This window comes from Elgaria multicarinata, chromosome 23 (assembly GCF_023053635.1).
Source record: "Elgaria multicarinata webbii isolate HBS135686 ecotype San Diego chromosome 23, rElgMul1.1.pri, whole genome shotgun sequence".
Taxonomy (NCBI): domain Eukaryota; kingdom Metazoa; phylum Chordata; class Lepidosauria; order Squamata; family Anguidae; genus Elgaria; species Elgaria multicarinata.
In genome coordinates this window covers 11,665,832-11,691,763 of record NC_086193.1, presented here as the reverse complement: position 1 = coordinate 11,691,763, position 25,932 = coordinate 11,665,832, and the positions used below count along the sequence as shown (strand labels likewise).

The window sequence follows — 25,932 nt, the reverse complement described above, 5'->3', positions numbered from 1 at the left end:
GGATGCATTTTTATTTATTTAATTTATTTATTGTACTTTTAAATAACTGAAGTTCTCTCGACAGTGCACAACACATTAAAAGCATAAACCATAAACATTTATTTGGCAAACATTTTTGCCTAATAACCACATTTTCCAAGATGTTTTATTTATTTGCTTACAACATTTCTATACCGCTCCATACCTTAAAACAGATTCCAGAGCAATGAAGGTAAAAGCTAAAACAGTACCATAATAGTTTTCCTACCATCATGCTTCTTTGAACATTATTTTCTCTTATATACACCATTCTGAATGCATTTTTTAAAATGGAGAAGTCCATTGCGGAATTCGTAAAAATTACGAATTTCGAAGGCTAGCTGCATTTCTGTTCATGTTGTGGTTTGAGAGTGCAAAATTGGCTTGTTTCAAAAAGTGAACTGAACCAATTCCCCTATCTATAATGGCGGAAAGAGTACGGCATTTTGGGTTCAGAATAATAATAATAATAATAATAATAATAATAATAATAATACAATTTATTTCTTTCCTGCCTCTCCATTTTGATCGAGGCAGGGAACAACAGTAAATATAAAATACGTAAAACTAAATTAAGAACATCATATACATTGTTAAAACACCCTAAAAACATTCTAAAAACATCCTAATATTCTTCTTGACTTAAAGATCATAGGCAGGCAGAAGAACCTGCCAGGAAACTCCAGATGCGTTCAGCAATCTGGTTCTCCGTCTCCAGGGTTTCTGTCTGTGAGAATTTAATTTCAGTTTGCAAATTGCTTGAAAGTGCCCCACTCACAACCGCGAACGGGAGTGCATGTTTTCCGAAAATATTTGCAAATTCCCGAACTTGCGTGAAAAATCTGCCTCCTTTAAAAAGGCACACTTTTTTAAAAAATCAACCCTAGAAACTTTTTAAAATGAGCATTTTCGTGCTTTCCTCAATGGAGAAAACCCGTGCGCTTTGGATGCGCAAAATGTGCACTTGCCCTGATTGAAATGCACACTTTTCCTGATCAGATTAACCAAAGCAAAAGCAAAGCAAAACGAAAAGATGGAAATTATGGAACTCACTACCACAAGGTGTAGTGATGGCCACCAATCTGGATGGCTTTAAAAGGGGGTTGGATCAATTCCTGGAGGCGAAGGCTATCCATGGCTACTAGCCCTGATGGTTGTGTGCTTGAAAGGTTGTCACACAGAGGATGGCTAGGATCTCTTCTCAATCCTCCCAGAGAGCAGGACACGGAATAATGGGCTCAAGTTACAGGAAGCCAGATTCCAGCGGGACATCAGGAAAAACATCCTGATTGTTACAGTGGCACGGCAATGGAACCAGTTACCTAGGGAAGTTGTGGGCTATCCCACACTAGAGGCCTTCAAGAGGCAGCTGGACAACCATCTGTAGGGGAATGCTTTAGGGAGGATTCCTGCACTGAGTGGGGGGTTGGACTTGATGGCTTTATAGGCCCCTTCCAACTCTACTGTTCTATGATTCTATGATTCTATGATCTCCACTATCCGAGGCAGTCAGCCTGTGTGCCTCAGTTGCTGGGGAACATGGGCGGGAGGGTGCTGTTGCAACACATCCTGCTTGTTCATCCCTGGCCGATGGCTGGTCGGCCACTGTGTGGACAGAGTGCTGGACTAGATGGACCCTCGGTCTGATCCAGTCTCCGGCCTCTTCTGATGTTCTGATGTTCGTATGGGAATGGCAGCAAGATGAAATTCCGTTTCTCGGCTCCTGCAGCACTCAGGCCTTGGAAGAGCTCAGCATCATGACATCATCGTGCGAACCGATCTTCCCAAGAGAGGGGAGGTGGAGGGGGGGATGGTTGCTGGAGGCTGTGTTTGTGTGCGGGAGGGGGGCGGCGTGGCAGCGGTGATAGGCGTGCGGGAGGAGAGGCATCGGGAGCAGCCCCGGCACTCTAAAAGCACTTAGGCAGACGAGGGGCGGCCGGGCATGCTAACAGAACCCAAGTATGATCGCTTTTGGAACGACGCGCTGATGCCCTCGGACAAGGCAGCCATGAGCAGCAAGGTCGCCGCGGCCCCACCGCCCCCCGCCTCCCCCGGCCACCCACCCCTGCCCACCCCCGCCGGGCGAGGAGCAGGAGGCCGTCACCACCTTCTGCATGCTGATCCCCAAGATGCCTCAATGGAAATTCTCCAGCCCGTCCGGCTTCCTCAGCCGCAGCCCGTCGAGCGCCAGCAAAGACTTGTCGGCCGCAGCCAAAGCGGCCGGCCCCGGAGACGTTGGGCACCCCGCGGCCCCCTCGGGCCTGGCCGCCGTCCTCAGCGCCTGCGAGCCGGTTTGCGCCACGCCCTGCAGCCTGCAGGTGATCAACAGGCTGAGAGGAGGGGCGGGGGGCGGGAGGAAGGCGCCGCGGGTCGAGGGGGCCGCCCTGGCCGGAGAGGAGTGGAGCCGCAAAGGGAGCTTCATCAGCAAACCGGTGCAGGGCTGGCTCCATCCGGATGAGAGAGTGCTAGGCCCAGGCGTCTCCTACATCGTCCGGGTAAGTGATCCCGTCCACGTCCTTTCTTCCGAAGGATGGAGTTGGCCTGACTCCACTCCGTTTGCGGTTCGGGGCTTATTTTAGGGACTGACGCACTTCTGTTCGGCAGGTCGCCAGCCCGCGGTCGTTGGGTGGCCCCGAACCAGGCCCTGTCCACTGATGTCACCGACAGAGGCATTGGGGGGGGGTCATTTGTCTCTGGGAAAGGTGGTGGGCTCCGTACCCCCCTGGCAATCAGAAACTCTATCCACCAACAACCGGAGGAATGCGGAAATGCCCTTTGCAGTTGCTGCATTGTGAGTGGAGTGCACTTTGCGTATGCTCAGAGGCGATCTTGAATTACATCTCACCTCCATCCGGTCTAAGTGCAACTCACCCTTATGTATCTTCATTATGTTACGGTGAAGCTCCCAGAACCTATTGTTAAATAGTTAACTTTTGTCTGTCACTAGTTGGAGTGATGTTTTGGCCCTATGGGTTCATCCAGATTGGAGTGATGTTACAACAGATCAGGGGGCAAACTATTGACATCATTTTGTAGGGCGTGGGGCAGGAATGGTGTGTGTGTGTGTGTGTGTGTGTGTGTGTGTGAGTGTGCAAAGTTCAGACCAAAGGATCCCATGCCGTTGTGGTTCATAGAAGTCTCATCTACCAAGACAGCGCATTAAGATGGGGATGAAATGCATTGCAAGCAGGGGTAGGGACTTTCCCTCAAACAGTTAACCCCTGAACCCATGGGCGATGCCACTTGCTATGCCTTCAAGGGTTAAATTGGTGGGAGCTGAGTACGAATCACCCCTCCTGCCTTGTCAAGATCAGAGACTCCAGGCTACATCCAGGTATCAAATGATTGGCATTGGGGGAGTGGAGGGTTAGCTTGCGTGGGCAAATCTCCAAGCAATGACACGCCCTGTGAGCTGCGTCTGAATCCCTATTAGGCTATTGGACGCAGCTATCTTTCAGCCTAACCTACCTCGCAAGGTTGTCGTGAAGGTAACCGGGGGGGAGAGGAAAGATCCATTTACACCCCCTGCATACAATAATAATAATAATAATAATAATAATAATAATAATAATAATAATAATAATAATAATAATAATAATACCAACGGCAGTCCAGTGAATGCAAGTTCAGAAAGCAGAAATCCGAAACAAGCACTTCTTGTTTCTTGAACAAAGAACGCTCCGTGCCCCATCTGGAGAGAGTCCTCTTAAGTCAATTAGAACATGGCGTTTCTTTGCTAACCCCTTGTCCTTAATTAATTTAGGGGTGATTTACGTTGACAGATAAATGGAGCTGGTCAAATGCGAGAGCCTCTGCTCGCTTCCTCCTCTGGCTGGGTCAGACCCAGGCGATAATCAATCATTCCTCGTTCGGCCGGCATTCGAGAGGGAAGCGAGAAAAGAGTTCATTGTTCCGGCCTTCTGCGTATGACAGTGGCGAGATCAAAGGGAAACCCTTGGATGGTGGTGGCTCTCACACCGGCCGCCGTCCCACGTTCGGCGGTGGTAAAATCTACCGGGCCGGGGTTGGTGTTCGCCATCGCCGTCTTTATTCAGGGGTTTGACCATCCTGGGTTTGATTGGGTTTACTCCCAAGTAAGCTAGTGCAGGATGGCGAGTTGGGTTTAGGGATCAGGGCAATGGATTGTTTTGGAACCAGCCTGCAGAACAAATAAACTCTTTGGAAGTCCGCAGGGGTGGAAGAAGAGGAAGATGAGAGTCCAAAAGTGCTGGCCCAGGTGACAGATTGGGTAGGAGAGGTGAGGTTATCCTTTCTGGCTGCCCGGTTTTGAAATGGCGCCTCTCTATTGGGTTGCAAGGTCAGCTGACCACCTGGGGGGTGTCAGCTGACGGGATTAATGCCAGTACTGCAGCCTAGAGGGCGCCCTTACTCAACGGGGCCTGGCCCAACTGGATGGACTTCAGGGGTCCTCAACGTTTTGGAATTTGGAGCATGTGTCGTGGGCGCTCTCACAAAATGGGGGCTGCTCGGCCGATCATAAAATGGCCGCCCTGGTGGATGCGGCCGGTCACGAAACACTATTTTCCCAGAAGGAACGCCAAACGGCCCTTTGGAACCCGAATAACAGGGTCGTCAGAGGCCTTGCGGGATCATAGCGTCCCCGTCTAATTTCTGTTTGGTTTAATTGAGCAAACTCTTCAGAAAGAAAGCCAAAAAAAGGAGGGGCAGGCATCTCCGTGGGCGTCAAGAGAGGTCTTTGCGTGCAAATTAGTGCACGCGGGCGCCACATTTGAGACCCAGTGTTCAGAGCGTTCATGGCTCAGGAGGTAAGGTGTCAAAGGTTGCCCACTGGAGACCCCGGTAAGAGACACCCCACCTAGCATCTAGGGCAGATATTCAGGGTGGGAGCAAATTTCCCCCACCAATCATTCTGCAGGCCCACTGAAGAATGCAAGTGCGGCCTAGACTTCCTGGTTGAGCCGCGGGCTCAGTTGAAGAAGCCGAGGGACCGCGGACGGACGCAGGTAAGGGAGAGGAGGGGGGGTTACCGGGCCCTGCCGTTGTCGCTGCATGGGCGACAGCGACAGCGGCAGGGCCCGGTAAACCCCACTTACCTTTCTTGCGGAGCTCCGGATCGAGGCGAAGGATCCGCCTTCACCTCGATCCTCTTCGCAACGCTCTGCCGGCTCCCCAATCCTCTTCGCCTCCGCTTTAAGGGGAGGCGAAGCACCCTGCTCCGCTTCTAATTCGCCGGTCCGATTAGAAGCAGAGCACATCCCTAATTATTATTATTATTATTATTATTATTATTATTATTATTATTATTATTATTTCTATACTGAACCATAGCCAAAGCTCTCTGAGCAGTTTACAAAAGATTAAAACATTAAAAAGCGTTATACAACATTTTCACTTTTGCTGTGCTGGAGAAAGGCACAGAGAATGAGATTTGGACTCTACTGGAAAGTCACAGTGGGGATCCCTCCAATGTCCAAACCCTTCCTCCTGAAAGATCTAGGGAGCTAACTCTACAAGATGAAGCCGCGGCCAATGACTGCTACGGCCCAGTTCTATAAAAACGACCCCTTACTTCCGTAGGGGAGGGGGATTTTCAGCAGGGCCACCCCTCAAAGTTCTCAGGAAATATCGGGAGAATGCCGATATTGCCCTGTCCTGGATGGGGTTGCACTCCCCCTGAAGGATCGGGTCCATAGTTTGGGGGTGCTCTTGGTTCCAGAACTGTCACTTGAGGCACAGGTGAACTCAGTGGCAAAGAGCACCTTTTATCAGCTTAGGTTGATATACCAACTATGCCCTTATCTGGACAGAGATAGCCGAGCCACAGTGATCCATGCTCTGATAACCTCTCGTTTGGATTACTGCAATGCGTTATACGTGGGGCTGCCTTTGAAAATGGTCCGGAAACTTCAACTGGTACAAAACAGGGCAGCACGGTTACTAACAGGGACTGGCCGACGAGGCCACATCACACCAGTCCTTTTCCAGCTTCATTGGCTGCCAGTCCACCTCCGGGCCCGATTCAAAGTGCTGGTATTAACATTTAAAGCCCTAAACGGCTTGGGGCCAGGCTATCTGAAGGAACGCCTCCTCCCATATGTACCTGCCCGGACCCTAAGGTCATCCTAAGGGGTCCTTCTCCGTGAGCCCCTGCCAAAGGAAGGGAGGCAGGTGGTTACCAGGAGCAGAGCCTTCTCTGCTGTGGCACCCCGGCTGTGGAATGAGCTCCCTAAGGAGGTTCGCTTGGCACCTACATTATATGCTTTTAGACGCCAGGTGAAGACCTTTTTATTCTCCCAGCATTTTAACAGTCTATAAATAAATTTTAACTTGGTGTTTTAAATTTGTAATTTTGCTTGACTGCTGTTTTTATTTGGTTGAGCTTTTAGAGTGTATTTTATATTATGGTTTTATACTGTTGTTTTATACTTTGAATGTTTTTAATTTTTGTGAACTGCCCAAAGAGCTCCGGCTATTGGGCGGTATAGAAATGTAATAAATAAATAAATAAATAAATAAATAAATAAATAAATCCTTAAGACAATTTGGCCAACAAATTCACGCTTGTTCTTTCCCTCGTATTTTCAGTACATGGGCTGCATTGAAATCCTGCGGTCAATGAGGTCCTTGGATTTCAACACCCGGACACAAGTCACAAAGTAAGTACTCACCTGTCCTTCTTTCCTCCCCCCCCTCTCTTCTCTTCTCTTCTTGGATATTTTCTTTTTCGGGGTATGTGGGACATGCGAGACTGAAAGAACTGGGCATGTTTAGCCTGGAGAAGAGAAGATTGAGGGAAGACATGATAGCACTCTTCAAATACTTAAAAGGTTGTCACACAGAGGAGGGCCAGGATCTCTTCTCGATCCTCCCAGAGTGCAGGATACGGAATAACGGGCTGAAGTTAAAGGAAGCCAGATTCCGGCTGGACATCAGGAAAAACTTCCTGACTGTTAGAGCAGTGCGACGGTGGAATCAGCTACCTAGGGAGGTTGTGGGCACTCCCACACTAGAGGCCTTCAAGAGGCAGCTGGACAAGCATCTGTCGGAGATGCTTTAGGGTGGATTCCTGCATTGAGCAGGGGGTTGGACTCGATGGTCTTGTAGGCCCCTTCCAACTCTGCTATTCTATGATTCTATGATTCTATGCCGGGTTTCATGTTTCGAGAAGTCACAACTAAATGACTTAGCTGCTGCTGGACGGTGGAGAATTCGGCCCAGCTCACAGTTTGATTACAACGTTCCCAACCCGGTCCCTCCCAGATCGAGCAGTCCACCGGAGCACGGGTCTCTTGCACTTTACATGATATTCAGGCTTTCGCTGAACAAACCCCTCTGCACTGCCTCCGTTCGAGCACAGCGTGGGCTTGGGAAACGGGCCGTTGTCTTGGGTGCTGATTTTACTCTGTCGTTTTGGCGGTGGGTGGTTTTTATATGTGTTTTTATTGTATTTGTTTTTAATTATAGTTTTAAATGTTATGAGGACGGGGCTGCCTGGCATATCATGTCCTCGGTGGAAAGGCAGACTATTAATTCAATAAATGAAAAAGTAAATAAACAAGAGAGAGAGACCCATGGATCAGAATTTGGTGAAAGCTGATGGCTTCAATGTGGTTATTGCTGTGAATCCATTCTGGGAACTCTCAACGAGCCATTCAAGGTGTGGAACCTCGTTTGGGGAGAGAGATCAGCACCGTGGACAGCGCCTTTAGAGCTTTGAATCCTGGATCCATCTGCAATAGGAGGGATGATAATATTATTCAGTGTTGAACTTTTTCAGTCCAGGAGCCAAATTCCATTTCAGAGGAACTTAGAGGACCGCATTCCAGTGGTGGGCGTGGCTAAATGGGAAAGAGGTGGAGCCAAGAGCACCGAAAGGACACCATGTTTTAGCTGGATGCTCTTTCTGTTTGTAACTAAGCCTTGGGAGAAGCATTTTGACATCAGAAGATAGAATCATAGAATAGTAGAGTTGGAAGGGTCCTATAAGGCCATCTAGTCCAACCCCCTGCTCAATGCAGGAATCCACCCTAAAGCATTCCCCTACAGATGGTTGTCCAGCTGCCTCTTGAATGCCTCTCGTGTGGGAGAGCCCACAACCTCTCTAGGTCATTGGTTCCATTGTCATCCTGCTCTAACAGTCGGGAAGTTTTTCCTGATGTCCAGCCAGAATCTGGCTTCCTGTAACTTGAGCTTGTTATTCTGTATCCTGCACTCTGGGAGGATCAAGAAGAGATCCTGGTCCTCCTCTGTGTGACTTTTAAGTCTTTGAAGAGTGCTCTCATGTCTCCCCTCAATATTCTCTTCTCCAGGCTAAACATGCCCAGTTCTTTCAGTCTCTCTTCATAGGGCTTTGTCTCCAGACCCCTGCTCATCCTGGTTGCCCTCCTCTGAACATGCTCCAGCTTGTCTGTGTCCTTCTTGAAGTGTGGAGCCCAGAACTGGATGCAATCCTCAAGATGAGGCCTAACCAGGGCCGAATAGAGAGGAACCAGAACCTCATGTGATCTGGAAGCTATACTTCTATTTATGCAGCCCCAAATAGCATTTGCCTTTCTTGCAGCCATATTGCACTGTTGGCTGATATTCAGCTTGTGATCTACAACAATTCCAAGATCTTTCTCATTTGTAGTATTGCTGAGCCAAGTGTCCCCCATCTTGTAACTGTGCCTTTGGTTTCTATTTCCTAGATGTAGAATGTGGCATTTATCCCTATTAAATTTCATTCTGTTCATCAGATGAGCCCTGCTGTATCAGACCGGGGGTCCATCTAGTCCAGCGCTGAGACCAGGGGAAGGGCTCACGGCCATATGGGGAGGAGAGTCTGGGCTTCTGCCTCACAGGACGGCAACTAGATCCTGTGCTTGAAGCCCTTGCAAGTGATGAGAGTTCTTGAGTATCTTCAAATACTTAAAAGGTCGTCACACAGAGGAGGGCCAGGATCTCTTCTCGATCCTCCCAGAGTGCAGGACACAGAATAATGGGCTCAAGTTACAGGAAGCCAGATTCCAGCTGGAAATCAGGAAAAACTTCCTGACTGTTAGAGCAGTACGACAATGGAACCAGTGACCTAGGGAGGTTGTGGGCTCTCCCACACTAGAGGCCTTCGAGAGGCAGTTGGACAACCCTCTGTCAGGGATGCTTTAGGGTGGATTCCTGCACTGAGCAGGGGGTTGGACTCGATGGCCTTATAGGCCCCTTCCAACTCCACTATTTTATGGCCATGTGTGTCCAAGCCAAGACATTACCGCTAGGAATAAGGAAGAAATTCATCCAGTTTGCCTTTTTTACTGTGAAGTGCACTTTTCAACCGCTATGCCAGGGATGGGCAATTTTGGACCCTCCGGGTGTTTTTCAGCTTCCGACTCCTATTCGTCCTCGCCAGCAGAGCGAACTGTGAAGGATGATGGGAGCGGTAGGCCAAAACACCCCCTGCACATCTCGAAACCAAAGTCAGCCAACCTGCAAAATTCACGCCTCTCCGAAAGTTGGGCTGGAGTCCTCCAGATCAAGAGAAAATGGGTATCCTAGGGGAAATAATGTTAGGAAAATTCCTTGTCAGAGTTGTGCATGCCAGGCAGGCCTGCATACAAAAATGAACGCATCGGGAGAGGCATGTGGAAAAGTGCGAATTTCCATGCGAATTTTAAAATATTTATATGTCTCAAACCAACCAAATGTAAGATTGGAAAAATGAGACGTCGAGGGAAACACCCCCCCCCCAAATCGGCACAATCTTCTGTCCCAAATTGATTGGCTCAACTTGCAAGCCTTAGAGAGGGGGAAAACACATGTAAAAACACGCACTCACACGCAACCAGGGGGGTAGCCCTGTCTCTTGCTGATCCGCGGCACGGATCGAACGTGGGTAACCGGAGACGAGAGGCATCTCCTGGATGGCCATGCATTATTAACCAGCCTCTGCCCCCCTCCCCCCTCTGACCCCAATGACTTTGAAGTCAAATACGGAGGCAGCAAAGCTGTGTTGAAGGAAAAGGCCTAAGAGCTGACAGAAACGAAGATCTAACTGACGGCCCTGTGGGAAAGCCAAAAGGGAGTGAGGGGAAGTGGGGGCAGGCCAAGGGAACATCAGGGCGTGCTCCAGTTGGACTGTTCTTCATTGCTGCCCGCCCCACAGCAGGAGATGGGAGGCGAAGCAGAACCATGCCCCCAGCCCAACAGCAAGTCGGCTTATTCTTTCCTCATCCCTTCCCATGCCTTTTTCCTTGTGTGCCGTGTAAGTCGCTCCAGGAGTCCTTCTTTGGCTGAGGAGCAGGTGGGGGAAAAGTGCTTTTAATCAATCAATAATAAATATAATCAATAAAACCCCATCATCCGTGTAGAGCCTCTAAGTCTGAGTCCCCTCATCGTATGCAGGTTAAACCCTTGTTGACCATCACGCTTCCTGACCAGGGGATCCATCCAGCCAAAGGCGCTCGTGTTGTCCATCCTAAGAATTCTTTTATTTTATTGCATTTGTATATTGTCCCATAGCCGAAGCTCTCTGGGCGGTTCACATAAGATAAAAACACCTAAAAAACAATATACAAAAATTAAAAACCACAAAAACTTGCAAAATGCACATACAAGAGAGCTCCGGCTGGCGGTATAGAAATGTAATTAATTAATAAATAAACAAATAAAACCACTATAAGAACTTTACAAAGGATGATCCAGAAAAACAGGCCCAGGCTCATTAGATATTGCTAAATGCCTGGGAGAACAGAAAAGTCTTGACCTGGCACCGAAAAGATGACAATATCAGTGCCTGGCGGGCCTCATCAGGGAGATTGTTCCACAGTTGGGGGGCCACCACAGAGAAGGCCCTCTCTCTTGTTGCCACCCTCTGAGCTTCCCTCGGAGTAGGCACCCGGAGGAGGACCTTAGATGTTGAATGTAGTGTTCAGGTAGGTTCATGTTGGGAGAGGCATTTCGTCAGGTATTGTGGTCCCAAGCCGTAAAGGTGGAAAGTTTCATTGCTGAGTGTTTTCTTCACATGTAGAATGTCCCATATTCGATGCCCGGCTTCTCCAGGTTGGGCTAAGAAAGGATTCTCTCTGAAACCCTCAAAGACCGCTGCTGCCAATCCGTGTTGGCAATACTGGGCTGGACAGATCTGTCTCCTGAGCCAGATGGGAAAAGTTTCTGCTGGTTAGGAAAAAAAAGTACTGGGCACATGTGACCTGAGATGTCTTCCTATGGAGCAACGAGGCTGACTTCTTGTTTAATGGGCCTGTCGAAACACTTTCAGCTACAGAAATTCATTTCAGAGACGCGCTTGGAGGGGCGGGGCATTCCAATAGTGGGCGGAGCCTAAGGCAAAAGGGGGCGGGGCAGAATCCTCCCAGATGACACCATGTTTTGACTTAAAAGTAACTAATTAAAGTAACTAAAACTTCCTGCAAATAACTAAGCTTTAAGACGGGTGTTTCTAAGGGTAATGGGCGGGGCCAAGAGAAAGGGGAGGAGCTTGGTTAATGGGGTGGGGAAAGGAGGCGGGACCTTCTGCCTGAGTTTCTGATTCTAACCAAGCTCCTTCCTTGGATTTCCTGGAATTAATTTTCATCTTGAAATGATCTTTTTTCCCCACAGGGAAGCCATCAACCGACTCTATGAGGCCGTCCCGGGGGTCAAAGGGACGTGGAAAAAGAAGGTGGGTTTGGTTTTCTTCCTGCCCCCTCTCGTCCGGTCGCCCCTAGAGAGGTTTGCAAAAAGCTAATGTGGGATTGGACAATTTCGGCAGGAGTAGATGGGGAGAATTAGGGTGAGGTTCATCTCATCTCCTTCCTCCGACGAAAGACAACGTGGCACATTTAGGGTGCAATCTTAGACAGGCGAGCTCAGGCGTCAGCCCCATTAAGTTCAATGGGACTTTAATGCCACTATAAATGATCTTGCAGGACACTCTTACGCACTGCAGTGCAAGGTAACTCTTGCAAAAAGTCCCCATTGCTATGAATGGAGCTTTGCTCTTGGACAAGTGTCCATCGGGTGATCTCCTTATGCTTTGACTCCTTCCGCTTGAAAGGACCAAGGCGAAGGAGATTGTGGGGGGGACCTTCTCTCTGCCTGACACACCAGGGAGGTGCTGCGAATCCGAAGAGACCGTTCCGACCTGGATGGACAACTCGTCCACCGTAATATAAGCGAACTGTGTTACTTCCCCTGATACATTTTCCCGTAGGAAAGGAGGTTTTTAAAAAAAACTTATGGAAGAGGGGAGCCCTTGAACGTCCACTTCTCTGAGTTGTCGACTAAGTGGGTCACTCCTTAAGCTGCCCCCCTTCATTGCGGCTTGATTCAGAAAAGTTTGAGGATTTCCCCAGCTTGGTTTGGCCAGATCCTCACACTCTGCTCCTGTCTCCCCCCAGACTCCCAACAAAACGCTCTTCTCGATCCTTGGCAAAAGCAACCTCCGTTTCGCCGGCATCAGTATCGCGGTCAACATCTCCATCGACGGGTTGAATCTCACGATCCCTACCACGCGGCAGGTAAGGCCGGATAGCCTCTGTGGAGCACAGGGCTCCTGCCTCGGAGGAGCAACAACACACACACTCCACCCCTCTGCTGGAGCTGTAATATTTGAAATTGAGAAGTAACGCAAGAGCGCACAACCCTTGCAAATGACAATGGGCCAATGTAGCCAGGTTCGAGTAAGGGCAATGCCTCTGCATCAACCTACAGCCGCAGGGTGCCAAAACTGGGCCGAGGCTCAGTTTGATCCTATTCGAGCAAGTTCGGAGATAAAAGAACGGATCTCGGAGAGACATTTCCCAGGGCTATTCAGGCTCCATTTCTCACCTCCTCTCTGTCCTAAAGCCGCTCAAGAAATGAGTGTTTACACCAGTGGTTCCCAAACTTTTTCAGGTCACCGCCTCCTTGGTTCCACAAACTCATGCCCAGCGCCCCCCTACCCTATCCTATAAAAAACATTACTCAGAATAGCGGTTTTCAATGACCCGCTAAGGAAGATAATAACAATAAAATTCAAAACAGTAACAATTAATTGAATATTTATTCAAAATCCAATTAGATTTTTTTTTTAGTTTATTCAATTCAATGTAATCGATGAACTTGATCCAGTGATATCATCTTTTCAAAGTCTGACGGTCATTTAGCAAGAATATTAGATATCACATTTAGTAACTAGGGTAGAGTACCTCACTATTCCGTAAATCCTTAATGCGATGGATGGCCTTGATGAAGTGGTTTAAAGTCTGGTTTCAAGTCACTTAACGTGAGTCTTAAATCACCACGTTTAGTAATCTGGAGTCGATGTCTCTGCTTGGAGAGAAGTGGGCAGACCACGCTAAAACCACATTCCACCAAATACGATGTCGGAAATGCAGCCAGGAGCTTTTGAACCACTCTCCATAGGGCAGGAGAGCGATCAGAAATTTCCTTCTGTAAGCAAAACTCCTGGTACGGAACAGACCACCTTGAGCGCCCCCCGGCCACCCCCCTGCCGCCCCCTTGCCTCTTAACACCCCCCTATGCAATCCCAGTACCGCCCACTTTGGGAACCACTGGTTTACAGGGAAGGCCCCCCCGCCTCCCAACCCCTCCCTCCTCCACTGGTTTATCGCTCCGTCTGCCGAGTGTTTTCTAAACCCTCTCCACGACGTTCTCCTCCCTCCCTCTCCGTCTTTTCGACACCATCTCAACGCCTCCCCCCATCTCTGTTTCCATCACAGATCATCGCGAACCACCACATGCAATCCATCTCCTTCGCTTCGGGGGGCGACACGGTAAGGGGCGGGGCCTTCGGAAGCCCCGGGGCGCGCATGTGCGGGGCGGGGGCCCGGGGGGGGGAGAGAGACGTAGGTCCGGGAGCCACGGAACGCAGGGTAATTTGTGGTTGGTACAGTGATGGTGGCCATCTTGGATGGCTTTAAAAGGAGAGGAGACATATTCGTAGATTATAAGGGTATCGATGCTTACAAGCAGGCAGCGGCATCAAGGGCTACTTCCTGTGTTACCTCTAGTATCGATCAATAACTCTTTATTTGCAGACAACAGACCATTATTATTATAGCATGTAGGTACACAGATGTATCAGAGGCAGTCAGCCTGTGTGCACCAGTTGCTGGGGAACATGGGTGGGAGGGTGCTGTTGCACCATGTCCTGCTTTGTGGGTCCCTGACCAACCGCTGGTCGGCCACTGTGGCAACAGAGTGCTGGACTGGATGGACCTTGGGTCCATAATACTGGGGTCGTCCCATGAAGCTGATGGGTGGGAGATCCAGCACAGATCAAAGGAAGTCCTTCTTCACACAGCGGCAGAGTTAAATTATGGAATTCACGACCACAAGATGTAGCGATGGACCCCCATTTGGATGGCTTTAAAAGGGAGTTGGATAAACTCCTGGAGGAGGAAGAGGAGGAGGCTACTAGCCCTGATGGCTATGTGCTACCTCCTGTATCAGAGAGAATGAGCGTGTATACACCAGTTGCTGGGGAACATGGACGGGAGGGTGCCGTTGCACCATGTCCTGCTTTGTGGGTCCCTGGCCGACAGCTGGTTGGCCATTGTGGGAACGGGGTCCTGGACTGGATGGACCCTTGGTCTGATCCAGAAGGGTTCTTCTGATGCTCTCATCCCCTGCTCCTCCTTCTCCCTATCACCATCACCATTCTCACCATCAATGACTGCGGTCTCTGTTAACTAAAATTGGCATCTTTCACCCCCAATCCTCTCCGTTCTTGATTGCTCCTTCCCCCAGGACACGACAGACTATGTGGCATACGTCGCAAAAGATCCCATCAACCAGCGAGGTGAGTCTGTCCCCGCCCTCTTGTAGAGAGACCCGGTGATACGGGAGATAAAGTCGAGCTTCCAAATCGTGAGAGGTCCTGGTTCCTCTCTATTCGGCCCTGGTTAGGCCTCATCTTGAGTATTGTGTCCAGTTCTGGGCTCCATAATTCAAGAAGGATGCAGACAAGCTGGAGCGTGTTCAGAGGAGGGCAACCAGGATGAGCAGGGGTCTGGAAACAAAGCCCTATGAAGAGAGACTGAAAGAACTGGGCATGTTTAGCCTGGAGAAGAGAAGATTGAGGGGAGACATGAGAGCACTCTTCAAATACTTAAAAGGTTGTCACACAGAGGAGGGCCAGGATCTCTTCTCGATCCTCCCAGAGTGCAGGAGACGGAATCAGGGGCTCAAGTTACAGGAAGCCAGATTCCAGCTGCACATCAGGAAAAACTTCCTGGCTGTTAGAGTGGCCTGACAAAATATCAGGAAAAACATCCAGACTGTTAGAGCAGTATGACAATGGAACCCGTGATCTAGGGAGGTGATGGGCTCTCCCACCCTAGAGGCCTTCAAGAGGCAGCTGGACAACCCTCTGCCAGGGATGCTTTAGGGAGGATTCCTGCATTGAGCAGGGGGCTGGACTTGATGGCCTTTATGCAGTCAAGGATTGCATTTGCCTTTTTTCGCAGCTGCATTGCACCGCTGGCTCCTATTCAGTTTGTGATCCACTTTTGGTGTGTGTGTTTTTGTGTCGGGCGACGCCTTCCTTTCAGCCTCTCTCTCTCTTTGCTTTGCAGCATGCCACATCTTGGAATGTTGCGACGGACTGGCACAGAGCGTCATCAACACCGTGGGCCAAGCCTTCGAGCTCCGTTTCAAACAGTACCTCCACAGCCCGCCCAAAACCATGGTGCCGCAGGATAGGTGAGTAGCCGGGTGAATCATGACATGCACAAGTCCCTTGGTTCTCAGTAGGGCTGCGCATGTATCCAACCTACCCGATTCGGAGGCTGATTCGGAGCTTTCAAATCGCCCCCCATCTGCCTTGGCCTGGATTTGACCATCTCCGAATCTAGATGTCCAAATTATTTGGACATACAACAGGCTGGACGGATGGACGGCACCTGAGAAATCCCTTCTGCTCCTTATCTGGACATGCCGTGAGTTCCTGCAGCCATTTAAGCCGCTTCAATGGAGCTGCTTCGGACTTGACCCGCTTCGGATCCAGAGCTCGGAATTCGGACCTGGAACCGAAGTGGTGCACAGCCCTCGTCCTCAGGGCTGCTTCCCCCTTGGTCTCCTGCCTCTCCAAACCCTCAAAATTCTGTTGTGTCGGAACCCCAGATACCACAGCGAGGATGCACTGGACAAGCCTATGTATAATTCTGTTCAGAATCCAAGCATTTTTCTTCTCTTTTAGATTTCCAGAGAGTTTGGAAAGTCAGGCGAGAAGTCCTGGGTTCAAAGCTGGCTGATTATGCAGCCTGCTAGGGTTGCCCAGATAACCATATTTTGGGGGGGGTGGGGCGGTGGAGGGAGCTTCATGGGAAGGTTTAAACCTCCCCCCTTGTCTGATAATCCTGACCCACATTGGACGCCTGCGTGCTTACACTAAGATAGACAAGGCATCAGCTGCACGCTATGTATTTATATGTGAACCACGTAGGGATTTTATTATATATGAAGCGGTATAGAAATATCACAAATAAATAAATAAAGACCGGCCGTCCCGTGCAGTTTAGCCCTAAGGAACAAAATCTGCGTGTTTTTGGGGGTATCTGGTGTGGAGAGAGCTCAGTCAATGACTGAATGAGGAGAAGACGAACCAGAGACGCCCATTTTATAGTTCAAGGCAGAATCCCATTGGTTGTTTGTGTCACCTGACGACTCCCCCTTCCAACCAATGGACTTTCAGCTGTGTTCTCCCTATTTGTCTCTCTGGCCAGGGCAATGGGAATGGAGAATTCCGCCTGGGGCGAGGACGAGGAAGCTGCTGAGCATGACTACTACAACAGCATTCCCGGAAAGGAGCCGCCCCTCGGTGGGGTGGTCGATTCCCGCCTCCAGCACAGCGCGTCCTTGAACCACTCGCAGTTTTCCTACGCGGGTCACTTCAGCCAGGTGACGGCCATTTTGCCCCGCAGGGCGGTGAGGTTTTCTCGATTCCATGGGCTGTGTCTGAATCTCCGGCCTCCGACGAGCCAGGCCTCGATTCGGGGGCGGGCGGGGAGGCGGAGGAAATCGTAACGATTGTGTACGGGGCCATCTGATAATGGAGTAGAACGAACTACCTTTCTAATTGGGAAAATTGGTGAGATTCCAGCCCTCTTACGAGTAATCAAAAGGGGCCAGCCTCTGATTAAGCGGGCGTCTGTTTTCTTTGGGAGGAATGATTGTAATTGAGCGGAAAGAATTCTTAACGCAGCAGAACAAGTTTACCCATATAATTTGGAACGTCGCTTCGTTCTGCTTCTAATCTAGAGCTAATGGTGTCGCCTTTGCACATTGAAATTAGGAAGCTCCGTCAGCCACATAGGTGAGTATCGTTTGAACGGTATGTCGGGCATATAGACGAGGGCTGATTCAGATCGTGAATCTGGAGCGAAGCGACCCGATCTGCCTCCGCCAAAGGCGGATCTGAATAGGGTTGGGGGAGCTGCGGATCGAGGCGAAGCGGTTCGCCTCCATCCGGAGATCCAAATGCAGGTAAGTGGGGGGGGGAGAGGGGCTCACCTGGCACCGCCGGCACCGACGCAGTCTGTGCAGTGACAGCAGCGGAGCTAGGTAAGGGGGCGGGGGGCTTATTTGGCCCCCATTTTGTCCCCCCTTCCCCACTTACCTGCCTCCGCTTTCCACCGCAGAGGCAAGTAAGTAGGGAAGGGGGGGGCAAAATCTTGATCCATCCCTCTGGATCTCGCTCCCCGAAGCAGAGCGGGGGAGACTCGGATCAACCCGAAGTGCATCGGGCCATGAAGCGGTTCGGGGTGTCTGTGCACAGCCCTAGTATAGACAGCCCCCAGGGTTAATTTCTCACATAGCCAGTATGGCCAGGGTAGACTCCCTTTCCTGGCCATACTGGAGATGTGAGAAATTAACCCTGGGGGCTATCTTTGCACCCCACATACTCCGTGGTGGCTGCGCAGAGTTGCTGTGCTGATTATACGATGCAGCTGCCATCCCGCGGCCACCACGGCACTTCCCCCCCCCCGAAACCGCGCTTTTAAAAAGTCTCTGCTTTACCGTGACTTTTTATTTTCCTCTGAGGTTACCGCCTTCTGTCTGCCGTCTGTTGGTGGTGACCTCGTTGGGGGCGTTCCTGGGGGTGGGTGGGTGGATCAAGGCCCAGGATAGGTAGAGGTAAGCGGGAAGGCAGGGCAGGGATGCGGGTTCAACAAGCTGAATGGCTGCCAGCGCTGTGGCTTTTTCAGCCAGCAAAGCCTGCACCCCCTCCTGCACTGAGGACTAACGCTCTCAGCCCACAGCTGCGAGGCTGCGGGATTTCGAGGGAACGAGCAGCAAAGGCGCTGTCGTCCAGACACGGCCTTGGTACCTTCTGCATGCAAAAAGTTCTACTGCTGAGCCGCAGCCCTTTCCTTAAATGTTCAGTAAAATTCTAGTCCTCATGGCTTTGAATACAGGGCTGGTTTGAACAGGGACGTTGGGCGCTTCCTTGTTCTGTCAAGGCCTGTGTCGCCTGCACTGACTCGCAGCACCAATCCAGGATTTCGGATGGCGGTTTTCCTCAGCTCTGTCTGGAGATGCCGCAGTGGTGTAGCGTTAAATCTTGGAGTGCGGGCGCTCCCACATCCACGCCTCCGAGCAGAGTCCAAAAATGCCAGCGGCTGTGAGGATCCATATGAAAAACATCCGTTGTTTCCGCCTCTACGAGGAGCGGAACTTTCATCAAGCGAATGAGCCTTAATTTCTCCCTCCGGACCGAGGCTTGTCCCAAAAGACTTCGTATTACAACGCGGAGTAATGCCTCGTTGCTGGGGAAATGCGTCCCCAGCCCGCCAGCGACTCCGATAATTGCAGCTCAGCTCAGAGGAAATAGGAATTTCTCCGGCTCACTCGTCCCGTTTCTAATTCATATCTGACGGCCGTCCTCAGAACACAATCCTTATGAAATCAAATCCTTTAGCTGGAAAAGAAAAGCCCCCAAACAGCGCCGGCCCCGGCCATGCTGCCCAAACACTTTTCTTCATCAAAACAGCCATCGTTCCAAAGATACGTTCCGATTCAAGCATCCATTCTCATGCTTACACTATGGAGGAAAATTGCTGAATTTTCTGAATTGCCTCCTGAACCTTCCCTAAGCCTAAACAAGCAATCTTAAAAACGTAAAAGGAGCCCTGCAGGAGTAGATTAAGTAGGAGTAGATTATCCTGTTTCTACGGCGGCCAGCCCAGATCCATCTGGGAAGCCCACAAGCAGAACATGAGCCGTCAGCCTCCCCAAATTCATAGTCTATTGCATTTAGTAATCCAAGGTTAGGGAAGAGGGAGAAATTCTTTCAGCTCACGTATTTGATGCGAATTTATGCAATTTCACACTTTCGAACCACTGTGCCGAGCAAGTGTTGTCGATCTGTCGAAATTCAGTTTCCCAAATTCAAAAAAGAAAAGAAAAAAAGAGGCGTATGATATTTTATTTATTTATTTATTTATTACATTTATATACCGCCCCATAGCCGAAGCTCTCCGGGCGGTTTACAACAGGGGAAATAACCTTGAAAAATGCATTCCATTCGGGAACCCGTTTGCAAAAGAATGTGTCCGCTTGGCAAAAATGCACGTCTTCGGAGCAACACAGGCTTCTGAGTTTTTGTGCAAACTTTTACTCAAAAAAAAGAAAAAAGAAAAAAAAGTCATGATTGGAAAAGTGACAAACTGAAAGAAACTGAACCGTTGAAGGATTCGCCATCCCTGTGTGATTGGGTCAAGGTACCCGAAACGCTTCGGAGCCTATCTGCTTCGCTTCGGGGTGCCTCGGGGGTGACCTGGTGCCGCTTCGGATTCAGGCTGAGGCGGGCTGTATCATCCCACCTCTTTTCAGATTCAGAAGTTCTGCCAACATGGTGCACAGCCCTAGTTGATAGCCTTACCCATAGTGGCGTAGTGGCATCATGGTTTGCAGGGTCAAAGTAGCAGACCCTTTTGATGAGCAGAGACAGTATCTTCTGCCTCCCCCTTTGAGATCTCCCTGTTCCTTCCAAACCTCACAGTAGCTGGCTGGAAATGGATTTCCCCAGCGACAATATATTGTGTTGTGAACTACCCGTGTTGGGGTGGCAGATTTTTCATCACTGCTGCGACCTCCTTCCAAAAATGGGGTTCCCACAAACCGTCCCCGTAAGAATGCCAAGTCTTTTGCAGCAGCTTGGTCTTGAATGGATAATTAAGACCCATTTCCTTTTTTTTAAAGAAAAGATCGACTCACGATGGAGATAAAAGTATGAGAACAGGATAGGTGACTTGGTCATCAAATGTCTCTCCCTGGTGGCTTGGAAATAAAACTCTCGAGAAAACGTGGCGTGTGGGCTGTGTAGATAGAGACACATGCTATGTACACGCAGAGATAAGATACGGATCAACACAAGTACCTGCATTTTTGGACTCTCCTTGCGGACGTGGCCATGGGGACAGTTTTGATGTCAACATTTTCCACGTCATGCCGGCTAAACCTCCATCGATTTGCGTAATCCTCTTTTTAAAGCTGTCCTGGTCGTTGACCACCTCCGTCTTCCAAACGGTCTTCTGTTTGTAGTCTTTCTCTTTCTCCTGCTTGCTGAACGTTCTCCAGTCTCTCGGACGGTGTAGTAAATTCATATCTGAGAGCTTCGGCTATTGGGCGGTATAAAAATGTAATAAATAATAAATAAATAAATAAATAAATACTGCCTGTTGAGGGTTCCTAAAGAATTTTGGGCATGGAGGCATCTCAACGTCCCAAAATGGTGATTGCGTGATGCTGCTGAATGGGAAGGCAGATTTTTCATCACTGCTGCGACCTCCTTCCAAAAATGGGGTTCCCCAAAACACCCCATATCGTGCCGAACTCAAGATGAGGAGTTGAAATGGACCACCTGCCTTGATGACCTCGGTCAGCCTTCCTCAAGACAGTGCCTTGTTTTGGACTGCAAAACATCTGGAGGGCATTGCTGGCTGAGAATGCCCTCCAGATGTTTTTGTAGTCCTTCACATCTGGAAGGCACAAGTTGGGTCATCTATCCTGTTGGCCTCACATGTAACAGTGATTTCCCAATTGTTGCTCCTGTAGGTCGGATCTCCTGCCAGGAGAGACCCCAGCTGCCCTTCCAACTTGAATTGGGATGCCGACGCTCGTGGTAACTGTCATGCGTATTCTTCTGGTGCGGGGACAGGGACTTCCCAATGGGCAAGGCACAAAACGTTAACCCATGGGGCTATCAATACCTGGAATAAATAGTCAGTTCCCTAATTGACGTCGCTTGCCAGAAACAGAGCGATGGCAACAAAACCTTGCATTGTGGAGGGCTTCCGTTCACCATTCCCGTCCTTCAGCCAGCCATGCCCTCCTTTACGAGACTCCATTACGTTTCCTCTCTCGCCTGGTTTCCCAACCCTGCCAATAAATTGGGCAGCATTCTGACCTATCTGGGGCTATTTTTGCCCACCATTTCGTTCCCCACCCTGTGAAATATATATATATATATATATATATATATATATATATATATTTGGGTAGGGTCTTTATCGTTAAATCTGCTGACACTTCCCTGTTGGGCGTGGGTGGTGTCAGGTTGGCGAGATAATGAATGGCACTCACCGCCCAAAGGCCTGAATTATAGGGAAAGATGGCATGGTTCTGTCTTCCAGGCCACTGCTGCGACGGCTACGTCCAGGCCGACAGCAAACCGTTGGGGTCCCAAGACTATGAAGAGCACATGTATGTGAATACTCAGAATTTGGAGAACTGGGAAGTGGACTCCGAGGCCTACCGGGCGCCTGAAGACAGTCCCCCGAAGGATCTTTTTGATATGAGTAAGAGATTGGGCTGATTGGCAGGGGAACGGGAGCGGAGGTTAAGAGTTCTGCGTGGAGCTATTTCTAATTTCTACATTGCCTTTGCAAGTGGCACCAGCGCGCAACCTGACAGTTACTCCCACCCTGCGAAGTTGGATAATATTCTTATTAATATCGCCTTCCCACTCCAAAACGGTGCTCAGGGGGCATTGCATAAGAATGATGAGCCAGGAAAATAAAATATCAGAGAATCCACAACGCAGGGGGTGGGGTGGGGTGAGCCGGGGGAGATTCTGAGTGAAGGAGAACGCTTTATTTTGCCAAGGGAAGTTTCTGGCGGAAAATTTGCATTCAAACCCGATGGAGGCAAAAAAATATATTAATTTTTTGTTGCAGCTTCCTGTTCGTTGCTCAGCGTGTGCTTTCATTTCTTCTCTTTCCCCCACCCCCAAAATTGCACTTGTATCTTTTTGTTTATATATTTATGTAATTTCTTGACGCCTTTTATCCACCGCCTCTTTGGCGGCGTGCAGGCTAAAATGCCTTAAAGCCACCGTTTTAAAAACGGCAGCCGTTTACAGCACAAAAGCCATTGCAGCAGAACTGCTAGCCATATCAAGACAGTGGTTCTTGTGTGTCTGTTTTTAAGAATATGTTGGAAGCCATCCTAGATTTACTCAAGGGTCCGTGAAAATATTTAAAATTAATAGTAATGGTATAATAATAGTGTGGAAATAATATAGTGATAGTATGGTGCTAGTAAAGCTATAGTAAAGCTAAAATAAATTGATAGTAAAGCAATAGTAATTTGCTAGTAAAGTAATAGTAAAGCAATAGTAAATTGATTGTAATTTGAGAGTAAAGCAATCGTCATTTGCTAGTAAAGTGATAGTAAAGCAATAGTAATTTGCTAATAAAGGGATAGTAAAGCAATAGTAAATTGGTTGTAATTTGATAGTAAAGCAATAGTAATTTGCTAGTAAAGTGTTAGTAAAATGAGAGTAAAGTGATAGTAGTAATAATTTAGTTTCTCCTAGGGCCTTTTGAAGATGCTTTAAAGCTCCATGAATCGATGTCAGCCTGTGGTGTGGATAGCGGCTTACAAATAGAAGACCAGTGGCCCAGCCCGCCCACCCGGAAGGCTCCCATCGCCCCCACGGAGGAGCAGCTGAAGCAAGAGCCGTGGTACCACGGCAAGATGAGCCGGAGGGACGCTGAGAAGCTGCTACAGATGGACGGAGACTTCTTGGTGAGGGACAGCATCACCAACCCTGGGCAGTACGTCCTGACCGGGATGCATAGTGGGCAGCCGAAACATTTGCTCCTGGTGGATCCCGAAGGCGTGGTGAGCATCCAAGCGCCGTCGAAGCCGGGTATATTCAAATAAGCAGGAACCGGAAGCGTGGAATGCAAAGGGTCCGTCTTGTGATCCGCTTTGTGGGGGGTGATAAGGAGCTAGGCTTCTGCTTGCAAAGAAAAAGAGAAGAAACCAGCGAGGTCTGCAACAGAACGTTGCAGCGTGGAGCGCTCTTGTTCAGTCCATCCCCACTCCGGTTTTCCATTCTTTACCCTCACCCCACTTTACCCATTCTTTATCCTACACCAGAGAGGAGCCTACTTGGGGCCTTCCAGACAGAGGTTTTGGCCATCAGGCCTAGCCAGCACAGCCAGTGTTGAAGGATCATGGGAATTGAAGGCCAAAATTTCTGGAGGCCCACAAATTGCCCACCTCCCTCTCTCCCTCTTTCGTTTTTTTGGGGTTTAATTTAAAGGCCAGGAGGATAGATTGCCATGTCTCACAAGTGAGGGAAGTGCACTTATACATGCTCCAAGATGCTGTTTCTTATATGACATATCTGTTCCTTTAAGGAAGGGTATAGCCACAGGTAGGAAGGGCGTGGCTAAAGAAGGAGGAGGTGGAGTCTCAGGTGGGAGGGGACTGTGCTGGATGGGCGTGGCTAGAGAAGGAGGAGGTGGAGTCTTAGGTGGGAGGGGACTATGCTGGATGGACGTGGCTAGAGAAGGAGGAGGTGGAGTCTCAGGTGGGAGGGGACTGTGTTGGATGGGCGTGGCTAGTGAAGGAGGAGGTGGAGCCTCTGGTGGGAGGGGACTGTGCTGGATGGGAGTGGCTAAGGAAGGAGGAGGTGGAGCCAGAGGTCAAGGGGACTGTGCTGGATGGGCGTGGATAGAGAAGGAGGAGGTGGAGCCTCAGGTGGGAGGGGACTGTGCTGGATGAGTGTGGCTAGAGAAGGAGGAAGCGGAGCTACAAGGCTAGTTCTGCCACGCCGGCAAGGTCTATCTAGCTCCTTGGCTCTGTTCCTCCTACTGGCCCTGATCTCGTCCTCGTAGCCGGGCTCAGCAGCTCTTCACCAGCTTTCCCTTTTCCCTGCCTTTGCTCCAGGTGAGAACAAAAGACGCCTTGTTCGAAAGCATCAGCCACCTCATCAATTACCACCTGCAGAACGGGCAGCCCATCGTGGCAGCCGAGAGCGAGCTGCACCTGCGCCAGGTGGTGAGATGGAAGCTGTGACGGCCCGGGACGGGTGTGGTGGCCGCTCTCGCCCCCAAGCCAAGGTGTGTGTGGGGTGGGGTGGGGGATGGGACCTTCCTGCTTACTTGTGAGTAGATAGGCAAAGGCTTGGTATTTGGGCTGTGACTTGGAAGCGATGCTGAATGATTCAGCCTTGTCAACTGAGTAGCTGTGTAGATACTGGACCTGCTTACTTCTGAGTAGGCTAGAAATGGTAATAATCACATGTGTTCCTGCCCGCTCTGCCTTTGGCTCTACCCACAGATGGAATGTGCCCCCCTAATCCTGTTTACTTGTGGGTAGACATGCAGAGGCTTTGTGTTTGGGCTGTTACTTGGAAATGCTGCTGAGTGATTTAGTCCTGCTTACTTCTGAGGCTTGTGCTGCTTACTTGTGAGTCGACATCCAAAATTGTAGCCTGCTTACTTGTGCGTAGGCATATTGCTCAAGCTTACTTCTGAGGAGACATGCAGAAGCTTGAGATGCTACCTGATCCAGTCCTGCTTACTTCTGAGTAGACATGCCAACACCTGGCCCTGCTTACTTCTGAGCAGTTTAAATGGTAATTATCACAATTGGCCGCAACCACAGAAGGATTGTGGCCTCTGAGACCATTCCCCTTTTGCGGTTTGGCCTAGAAAATGGCTCCCTGCCCGGATCCTAGAAGTATCTGGCCGGCCATGTTTAGAAATAGTGTACAGTGCCCTGATCCAGATTGGGACCACCATGCACAATTCGGGTTGGGGGTAAATATCCCTAACCAGCCCCTTCCCATGCGGGGGACGAAAGAAAGAAAGAAAAGCTCAATTGCTCCCAGTGCTTCACCGGCACGTTACTCTGCGCATTGAATATAGCGTGCAGTTTAACCCTTAGAACCCGCTCTTCTTTTCTTGATTTATATGGCATTTTTGTTCCGTTTCACATTTTGTTCCATTTCACAGATAACTTGTGTTAGGGGGCAGTGACGTACGTATACTAAATAACTCTGCCAATAAATGGACGGTTTTTAGAACGGCTGGATCGTGAGCCTGAAATGGTAGTTGACTCTTGCTCTAATAAAGGCCAGGGTGTATTATCTATCACGCTCCCCCCCTTTGGAGAACTGAGTAAAGAGAGACCAGCTGCCACTTCAGAGTTCCGCCCACTTTGTGATATCTCTCTATTTTTTTGGACTGCTGCCTGTTCATTTCTCCCTTTTTTCACACCTCACCATCACCACACCCCCAGTTTTTTGGCGCCTTTTGCTCTTCTCTGCTGCTACCCTTCATTCCTGAGCGAGTTTCAGCAAAGAGAAGCAAAAAAGTCCTTTCCTCGCCCGTCCCCCCCCCCTAAATCTGGAACATTTTTTGAGGGGGGAGGGAGTGCCTCCACGGGTGAAAATACGTGCTTGTGAGGGAAGCCCAAAATGTTGTGCAGGTTTCTGATCGAAGCCTTTGAGCCATCTTTAAGGGCTTGTGGCTAGCTTCTCCTCCAGATGGCCACCAGTTTGCAGCTGGAGAGGAGCGACCGTTTCACTCCAGTTGGAGGGGACCTCGGAGTTCTACTTAAAACAGACACACACCAAAATAGATCCCATAAAACTGATGTGAGCTCGCCCCTTCCTAGAAGTGCGCAGCGCCCTGATCCAGCGCACGGTTAAAGTATGGA

At 49.6% G+C, this 25,932-nt stretch overlaps 1 protein-coding gene across 1 annotated transcript; it reads left to right on the top strand.

The window, feature by feature from the left end:
* The first annotated feature begins 1,950 nt into the window (after positions 1–1,950).
* Positions 1,951–24,288, top strand: SHC2 (SHC adaptor protein 2). Its single transcript, XM_063146912.1, has 13 exons — positions 1,951–2,055; positions 2,087–2,513; positions 6,586–6,656; positions 11,590–11,650; positions 12,369–12,488; positions 13,692–13,745; positions 14,722–14,773; positions 15,549–15,675; positions 16,698–16,872; positions 21,031–21,097; positions 21,609–21,773; positions 22,793–23,100; positions 24,157–24,288. Exons 1-13 carry the CDS (start codon positions 1,961–1,963, stop codon positions 24,283–24,285), a joined length of 1,851 nt encoding a protein of 616 aa, XP_063002982.1. The 5' UTR covers positions 1,951–1,960; the 3' UTR covers positions 24,286–24,288.
* Positions 24,289–25,932: the final 1,644 nt, after the last annotated feature.